At 42.4% G+C, this 9147-nt stretch overlaps 1 protein-coding gene across 8 annotated transcripts in view; it reads left to right on the forward strand.

Moving 5' to 3' along the window:
• The window catches only part of PICALM (phosphatidylinositol binding clathrin assembly protein), a 71145-nt gene extending 66953 nt beyond the window's left edge, over positions 1–4192 (forward strand). For 5 of the 8 annotated variants that reach the window (XM_040583302.1, XM_040583304.1, XM_040583306.1 and 2 more), the window contains 2 exons: positions 1663–1765; positions 2732–4192. In XM_040583302.1, the coding sequence (XP_040439236.1) occupies positions 1663–1755 (93 nt within the window). In that variant the 3' untranslated portion in view covers positions 1756–1765; positions 2732–4192. The remainder of the gene's footprint in view (positions 1–1662; positions 1766–2731) is intronic. The other 3 variants (XM_040583305.1, XM_040583307.1, XM_040583310.1) reach the window with 1 other exon arrangement.
• The last annotated feature ends 4955 nt before the right edge of the window (positions 4193–9147 follow it).

Genomic DNA, 9147 nt, shown 5'->3' on the forward strand with positions numbered 1-9147 from the left:
CAGCTTTCTTGAAATTTCACCTCTCTTTCTGGTTACATGCTGATGTTGCACAAATGACAGAGCTCTAAACCTACCAGCCTTCCACACTGCTTTCAAACTGGGGCATTACTTTGGACTTGGTATCAATTGGAGATTTGCCAGCTTGATTTAACAGGACTTGCAACATGTGACTTCAAGCCCTCTGACCACGAAGAGGAAGAATGTCTCATGAAATCAAGTTGCAGCCGGCATGCCTTGCTGAAGTCATGACTGTTTTTATCGTTAGTCCGGCTTAAATCCTGGAGAGCGGTGGGGTGTGTTGAGCTATGGCTTTCCAAAGGGAAGAACCAAGTTTAAAAGGGGAACTTCTGACATCCTGAAACTGCTTCTCAAGCGCTTCCCATTCCGTCTCATGACTTTTCCGTAATCTGTTTACGGGGACTGGATCAGAGTACCCCATTGGGAGTGGGAGAGGGATATAGATTCCAACCCAGACAGAGTACTGATCCTGAGAGAACTCCTCCTCGCGTGGTTTCTGAGATAGATATTGACGTGAACAGTTTAAATTTGCAATGGCAGTGTTTACACTCTGGGCACTTCTGCAAGCAGTTCCCATAAGCGTGTTCCCTGTCCTGTGCCGGTGGGCAGGCATTCAGTATTTCCAAAGGAAATACGTCTCCATATGATGTTTTTTGCGAAGGGAATGAAGTGCGAGTATGCACAGGCGATTAGTGTGACTCCATGTGAGAAAACAGTTAGGGTGATGGGACCTGCAATGGAGAAAGCTGACTTTTACTTGTAACTGCAAAAAACATGCACGTTCTACAAGGTGGGGGCAAATAGACTTTTAATAAAGCACCATTTATAACTGGGAAGGCACTAAGAAAGAAAACAGCTAAAAAAATTAATTCAACGAATAGCACATACTGCTGCAGTTACAGCCTGCAGATTACCGGTCCCTTCCAGCAGCAGCAGCCGGAAGGCAGGTATTGTCTACTTGTCAGTTATGTGCTTATGTGGCTGAATTGGTAGTATGGTGCTTTTTAAATACGTGGCTATAGGATGTGGGGTTTGTTAGTGTGTAACTATCAGTCTCAGTCTTCAGTCCTCACCTAAAATAGCAGCAGTTGACATACTCTCACTTTTTACAATTTTTTTTTCCTCCCCACCCCCAGAATATATCCTGTGTTCTCCTTCTAGGCCCCAGACTGAGAATTATCCATTATCTACTCTCCAGCCTTTTTTTGTACACATCCTATTTTGAGAGGAAAAGATGCTGAGAGCTGTTTCTTCTGGAGAAGGTGTCTGCAAAGCTGCTCGTCTCTCCCTGCCAGTACACAGTTTTGCCAGTCAAGCAGGGAGAGTGCTACCCTTTTCCACAGGAGTCAGGCTTAATGTTTAGCGAAGAAAGCCACTGCCAAAGTGTGAGGTTATCTGCTTATTTGGCAAGTGCCAGTTGACATTTCCTTCCCGGAGGGTCATGCCCAGCTTGTTCCTGCATTACACCAACCATTAAAGAGGCTTTCTGTTTTCCATGTGACCAAACACCTTGTTTTAGTAGTTGATTTCTGCCATGTTTGCCTCTTAACCTCCCCATGTTCTTTCACTACACGTTCAGCTTTCATATTCTGTCATTCTGAGACCTTTTTTCTTTCTTTCCCTTTCTGTCGTCTTTCCTACTAGCTGTCTGCAGCATCCAGCCCTTCCAGTCAGAGTCCTCACAGAGCCTCAGGAAAGGATCCCTTTGCAGAGCTCTCTCTCCAGGATTTCTTGTAGAACAACTTAGGTATTGTCCATTATTCTGGGGAGATGCTGTTTTTTGTGATATAAAACAAAATTAAAAGTTCTAATTCAAGATTTAACATGACGAGATCTGTTTCTGAAGAAAATAAAAACGAGCCATGTTGAGTTGGAAGCATTGTGGAAGCGATTTGGAAACTCTGTATACTTAGCTGCGGCGGTTTAAAGGCACGATGAGGTCATTTTGCTCCAGCCCATTGGAAATGAAGTTCGGGAGTTCCCTTCTGGGCTGCAAGTGCCGGCAACATGGCACTTGCTGCAGTTAGGGAGAAGGAGCTCGTACTACCTGGTATTTACCACTTCATCAGGAAAATGTTTAGCTTGTGGTTAGCAACAAACACCTGTCTGCTGCTGGCAGTCTGCTCGTGCACTTTACCAGACTGCTCGACCAAAGTGTTTGCTTTATGCAGGAGGAGGTGCGTGTTTCTTGGTGGTGAAGGGTGAATTTTGCTACAGATGTGCACAGGAGGAGTTCTGTTCTTTTTTTAATCAATCGGGGATGGGTGGGAATTAAATACTAAAATGAGTGAAGGTATAAAAACTTCAGGGATATGTAGTAGAAAGACAGTAGGCTCTGCTGCACACAGCATCCTCTTTTGTGCACTTCCTCTGGTTCAGCACGAAAATTGACCTTGAGTTCTCTTCATAATGGTGGTGTTCCGTGTTACACTGCCACTGGCGATGGCATTGTGTGGAGGAGTAGGGTTTTTTATTGTTGGGCAAGCCAGCTTAATGCAAAGAGATGTTCTGAAGGCTGGTGGAGTTGGAAAAACATATTGGTGGATTTTGGTTGTTTTCTGGCCCTGATTTTGTAAAATTTTTATTTCTGTTCAAAACTTCAGATCCTCGGGGTAGCTTGGGCGTATGAAGAATGGAAATTTGTGAAAACACAGATTTATAGCGAAGTCCTGCTTCTGTTGGATGTTAACACGATGGTTTTTAATCTTTCCAGATTCAGTTTATGTAACTGTGTTAGATGGAAGAGAAAGGAACGTTTCCAAAAAGATGTGCTCACCAGTAAACCCCCACTTCCAGGAAGAAATGAACAAGTGTCTCTCACTCTCCCTTTAAATGACACAGTGAAATGATGAAGACCAATGAAGGAGCCTGGGACAACTCCATAAGAAAACATCAATATACAATACAAAGCCAAGAATTGCCGTGGGTTAAGACTAAGATCTGGGTTTTTTTGTCCTGGTGACTAACTTGTCAATCTTTCAGCTTCCTAGTAATACCCGTAATCGGTAACATATGAAGAGAAGCATTTATTCTGGAAATTGAGATTGGAGTTTGGAAATGCTCTCTGGAATGGAGATGTGTCCTTTACCGTAACTCAAAACAAGACTTTGGGCAGGGGAGGGTCAAATCCTAACTCTTAATTCTGCAGTTACCTTTTCTTCAGTCCTCACAAATGTAGGCACAGCAGTAATGGAAATTAACTTTTTTTAAAAAAAATTATATATTCAGTTTGCAGTAGACATTCCTTATGTATTATTGTTTGTATTTATTTATGATTATCAATTTAACATTAATATTGTATCAAAAAACCTCCTTATGAAAATAAGTATGGATGTATACAGTATGTCTGATTTTTATCCACAAAGAATGAATCTGATTCAGAATGCTTTTCAGCTGACATACAGAGCACTAAATATTTTAAAAGTCTGAATCTAATGAATTCTCAGTGTATATGGGAATTAGGGAAGAGCTGTAAAATGCATTAATCCTTATAGTCAATTCTGTGCCTAGGATTTTGCAAGGGAACAGTTAACTGACTAGAAGAAGCACTACATTTTTAATTCAGCATCAGTGCATTGGGAAGGAACTTTATTGCTTTGTGCTTGGCATGTCATTATTTTTACATTTGACATTATAAGGCCTTTCCAAAATGAATGTGAGGAATTGCTTTCATTTTAAGACTCCTTCTTTTCTGTAAAAAAAAAAAAAGTATAAAATAAAAAACTGAGGTGGTGTGTGTTGGGGAAAGCCTTTTCATTTGGCTAGTGCCACGTTTATGATTATGTACCTTTTAAAAGTAAAAAAGGGGAGATAGCTTCCTTACGTACGTCTAGTGGGTGTTTAGTTAATGAAGAATTAAAGTAGCACTGTTGATCGGTGCTTTGTGTAAATACATCATAACTTTTGGGTGGAGTGGGGCCTTCAGAAGGATAGTCAGTGATATGAAAGCAATTCTGTACATGAATTAAGCATACTTGCTGCATTGTCTCTGCAGATTCTATTTTTGTTTAAAATATTAAAATGTATGTTGGCACAAATGGGTGGATTTTCAAATAAAATGCAGCTTCCACAGAACTTTTGTTACGGTATGAAAGTCTGAGGTGCTTTTTTTTTCTTTGCTGCTTAAAATGTGCACTGATAATTGCTTTGTTTACTTAATAAAATACCAAATGTATTTCATATGTGCATATTGTATTACAGGAAGTGCAGCACTGTGAGTCTGCGAGTGACATCATCCACGCAGCCTCTTCCCGGCAGGGCTGTAGTAGACGGCTGTAGTTCCACTGTGTTGAGTTGTTTCATTAAGAGCTGGATTCCTTACTTTAATGTGGTAGTTCACGTTCTTCTAGTTTTTTAAAATACACATGGCAATAAACTTGTACTGTTTTTAACTGAGCGAGGAGCATAAATATGCCCCCGAAATTACTTAGATGTCTTCCCTGATCTTCCAGCAGAAGGAAATGCTGGAGAAGATTTGGGTGGTTTGCTGAGACCATCATCTGTCAGTAGACACTGGTTTTCATCACAGGGAGAGTTGATAGAAGTGGAGCTTGCTTCTTCTCAACTACCCGAGGCTTGTCATGGCAGATGTACATCATAAAATGAGCAGTACAGATCAGTAGATTTAAAATCTCTCTTTTAAAAGCATGAATAAAAAAATCCCCTGAACCTGTTACTTGTAGAGTATATAATCTGGGGAGTTTCATATGCAGTTTGCTTAACATATGCAGTGCTTTCCTACAAATTACGTTGTCGCTGTGGGACTAACACAGGAGAACTAGTTCTTAGTTTTTGCTCGCACTTAAAAATATCAAAAACGTGAATTGTCTGAATTGGGGGTCAGCTGGAAAAAAGGTACACACTCAGGAAAATTAGCTGCATTGGTAACTACGAGAGCACTAATTGTTCTGAAACACAGTCCATAGCTTGTGTGAAAGATTGAGGTCGACCTTCCTCCTCCATAGTCCAGTGTGCTAGGTTACGATAAAAACAGAAAACAACCTCGTCACCATTTCAGGTCTGTGATTCTCTCTGTGCAGTGGTTTCAGGCTGGTTTGAGGCTGTTGACTGAGGATAGATCTGCTTCCTTAGGACTTAGATCTTTTTGATCCCTTGGACCCCTGTTGTGGGGCTGTGGACTTGAGGTTGCAAATCATGCAGGTGCCAGAAATCCCCAATAGAGGAAAAATTTCTTCTGCAGGGGTGAGGAATTCATCTGTTACCCTTCACTGCTCACTCAGAGTTGCTCTGTGTTCCTCGACACAGCTGCTGTGCAGGTTAAGCTTTCTTGTCGGCAGCCTGGCTAATAAACCTTGCTTTTAGTTTACTCTTCAGAGACAAACTGGCTTGAGAATTTTCCTGAGGATTATTTCTCCATTTGCTTTGTTCCTAATGAGTATGTTTGCTTTCAGTATCGCTGGAATAACACTCAGTTGTAATTTAATTTTAAAGCATAGGTCATAGACATTTTTCTTTTGAATTACCGGCCATTTTCAGTAATGGTTGGTTGTGAAAACCTGGTTCTCTTCAAAATTGAGTTCAAAGGCTGTTTATTCTAGAAAAGTAAACTCTGTCTAGGAGAGCTGCCTGCTGTAGGAAGCGGTGGAGGATGTAGTGCGTTTTTAGAGCTTTGTGAAGGAAACTAGCATGTCAGAATAGCCACAATAATTTTTGATCAGATGTATATAAATGAAAACAACTGGCTTTACCTTTTGAGACAGCTACTCTTGCCAGAGCAAGCATCTGAACAGCTAGTAATTTCAAGTGTTTTCTGAAAGCCCAAATGTAGAATCTTTATCTGAAGACAAATATAAATTCTTTTGCCGCTTCTCTTTGTTTCAAAGTCACAAACTAAACTGAACCTTAGGAAATGTTTGAAGTCTGTGTTTATGTGTGACTTTACATGACATCAGAGGGTCCATTCAACCAGCTACAGGAACAAGTCAGAAACTCCCAGCTGCTGAACAGCCCTGCAGCAAGAAGCAGGGACAGAGTGTAGCCCTGCATCTTTTAGTAGACAAAAAAAGGCCTGTTTCCAGAGTCTGGTATAAATTCTGTAGTGACATAAATTAATTGCAACTTGAAAGCCATGACATAATTGAGATAAAGATTGTGGCAGAAAAATGAGAATTGGCTGCCAAAAACACTGGGAAAGACAGTAAATGCTGATGGGAGCAGAAGATTGAGAAGATAATGTGAGGGGTAGTGAAGAAATGTGCTGAATGAATGCAGAAGAAAAAGCAATGTTCATGGGAGCACGTGTAAGCTAAGAGCAAGCTTTCTCCTTGGCCTGTCGGCAGTCTGACTCGCCCTTTGCAGCTCTCCCATATGGCAGTGGAGGGGGCAGAAACAGTCTTGACATCTTTTGCTGAATGTGCCTAACAAGAAAAATCTGTGAGTTACTGAGGTTTTCTATGTTTGAACTGGAGAATGAGGGGACTTGGCTGGTGAGTAGGCTCTGTCCTGGCTAGATGAGCAGAGAACCCGGAGCAGCTTCCCCTGAAGGTGTAACATTGCTGCCACCCACCTGGCACCCGTTTATGGCTGAAGGCTGAGTAAATCCTGTATCCAGTTCGCTTGTGGGAGATGACTTGCCCAAGATCAGTCACATTTCTTAGTTCTTTCCTTGCTTCTCTGCTGATGAAATTTCCTACGGCGAAGATCAAAAAGCCTTGGAACAAACGGCCAACTTCCTTAAAGGTTCTGTTGTGTGAGCTGATAATGGTACTGAAAATGTGCTGGAATGCAAGCACACTGCTCTGGGTATCCGGCAGCTGCGCTATACAGGGAGAGCTGGGGTCTCGGGTTTATTTTCATAGCACGGATCTCTGCTTTGTTGAGGGTGGTAACTGCTGAACTTGCCCATGCCAGCTACAGCGATTGCCCGAGGACTGTTTTTCTATAAAATCTAGTGTTACTTGATACAATTTTAGCCCCTTGCTGCACTTAATCACTAGAAGTGAGGAAAAGGTCCAGTACCATGTCAAATCCTGGTTTTCCATGGCTCAGTGGCGATATTCAACGGGCCGCATAGGAGAACAGTTATTGGCGTCTTGTTACCCTGTTCTGTCCTAAAACAACAATGTTTGTGGTAGTCTGCAGAACACGAGCTCTGAAGTGTAGTATTACAAAGAAGCATCCTTACTTTTATAGTGGACTCAAAATCCAAGGGGAAGTCTTTTGCAGAGGAACATCCAGCTGTAAAACATCAGTGGCTTAAGATGCTAATGCCATTAGATTTTCTGTTCCTTGCTTGTCACTATAGTGTAACTTTTCAGTCCATTAGCTTCCGCCTTGACCTTGTTCTGGCAAACTCCTTTTAGCCCACAGAAGCAGAGAGTTTAATAACTTCTCTCTCAGAAAGCAGCCAAACAAGAACAAACGCTGCAGAACAAGTCTCCTACCCTCGTTTCCCAAAACATGCAGGTCTGAACCTGTGGACAGATTGACTTGTTATATAACCTAGCTGCAGTGGAGGCTGCAAACCTCTCAAAAACCAGACCAGAAGTTAAGTAACCTACATTCCCTGCAGCCCAGGCCGGGGAGAGATCATCCTTGCGCAGCCAGACTATAAAGCGATACGGTCCAGTTGCTTGACTCTACAGGGAAATTGCTCGGAGAGGGTTCAAACCAGCAGCGTGCTGAGGTAAGCAGCTCCTTTGATCATTTAAGTGGATTCAGGCTTGCAGTGCAGCCCACCCCGTGCCATTGTGCTTTTTAGGCATTTGATGGATTGATACTTCCCAGTTCCAGCACATGGACTTTAGTTCTACTAGAATGGCTTTTATTACCACACACTTACACGCAACTTGGGTGATGCTCATATTTCTTTAAATTGCCAGTGAACACTTGTGAGGTTTTTTTTCCCCCTGTTGAAACTGCAAGTTTCGTAGCGTTGTGTGCCAGTTAAATACATAACTCCAGCTCAACTGAGGGTTTGCTTGGATTATAGTTGGACATACGGACACTTCTGTGCATCTTGTAGCCTAAGTAGTGTCTCATGGTTCTCTTGTGCAACAGAAACACAGTAAAGAAAATGTTTTTCATCATTCTGGGAATTTGAGGGTGACTGCTTTAAGTTTTGTCCTAACTGGAGTAGTGAACCCTCACTTTCACTCCCATGTTTAAGTAGGAGCGGGAAGCATTGGCCATGCTGCCAGAAAGTGGGCTGATCAGCCTTCTGTTTTATATATATATGTTGCTCATTTCTGACAGATTTTTCCTGTAACAAATGTATCAAATCCAGATGCCTCATTTGCTGTAGACCATTTGCTTTCTCCATATAAAAGCCTCACACTGGCCTTAACGCTAATCCTATAGAAATCAAGGGGATTTGGGACACTTCACTAAATATGTTTTGCTACAGGCTGTTGCTTCTGGCTTGCCAGGCTGCCTGTGGCTTGTACCCTAATTAGCATGTTTCAGATTTCTTTTTAACTGCCTCTGACCCACACAGGCATTTATGGTAAAAGGCTAAACAGTGACTTGAAGAAGCAAAGTTTCTTTTTTCCAAGGTACAAGTTTATGTTGTCCTGCCATATGCCCTACACATGGTGGTATGCATTATGGGCATAGGCAAAGAGAAGCCTAGAGAGATGGGCCCTACGTTCACATCACTAGAAAATGTAAATGCCCTTTGGGGAGCGGTGGGAAGAAGAGGAGGCCTTTCTTTGACTGAAAAGCTCTTCGGCATAAGCCATACTCTAATTCTGTGACTAAACGAAAAGCTAAACTAATCACTGAGCAGAACTAATCTCTCTTTCAAGTAAGCCATTTCATGGGGCTTGCATTTCACTCAAAGAAAGCCAGTGTAGCTGAGGGGAGGCGTCTGTTGTGGTGACAACACCACTTGTAAGCATGGATCCCCATTCTCTGGGACACCCGAGCGCTAGGAGTCACCTCAGTCTTTGTGGTAACTCGGGTTACAGCAGGGACGTGTCGAAACTCATTTCACTGTTTGCTACATGGCAATGCAAGTGAGATTCAGTCTGTGACTGAGGCTCTGACCTTTACGTGTCTACTTGTGAGCCCAGCTTCTGGGGAGCTGTAGTCAGCGGATCCCAGAGTACAGTTCGAGTCACCTGTGACTCAAGGAGATGCCTGCTCGGCAGCAATATCTCAGCTCAACTG

The sequence above is a fragment of the Falco naumanni genome, chromosome 2 (assembly GCF_017639655.2).
Source record: "Falco naumanni isolate bFalNau1 chromosome 2, bFalNau1.pat, whole genome shotgun sequence".
NCBI classification, from domain to species: Eukaryota; Metazoa; Chordata; class Aves; order Falconiformes; family Falconidae; genus Falco; species Falco naumanni.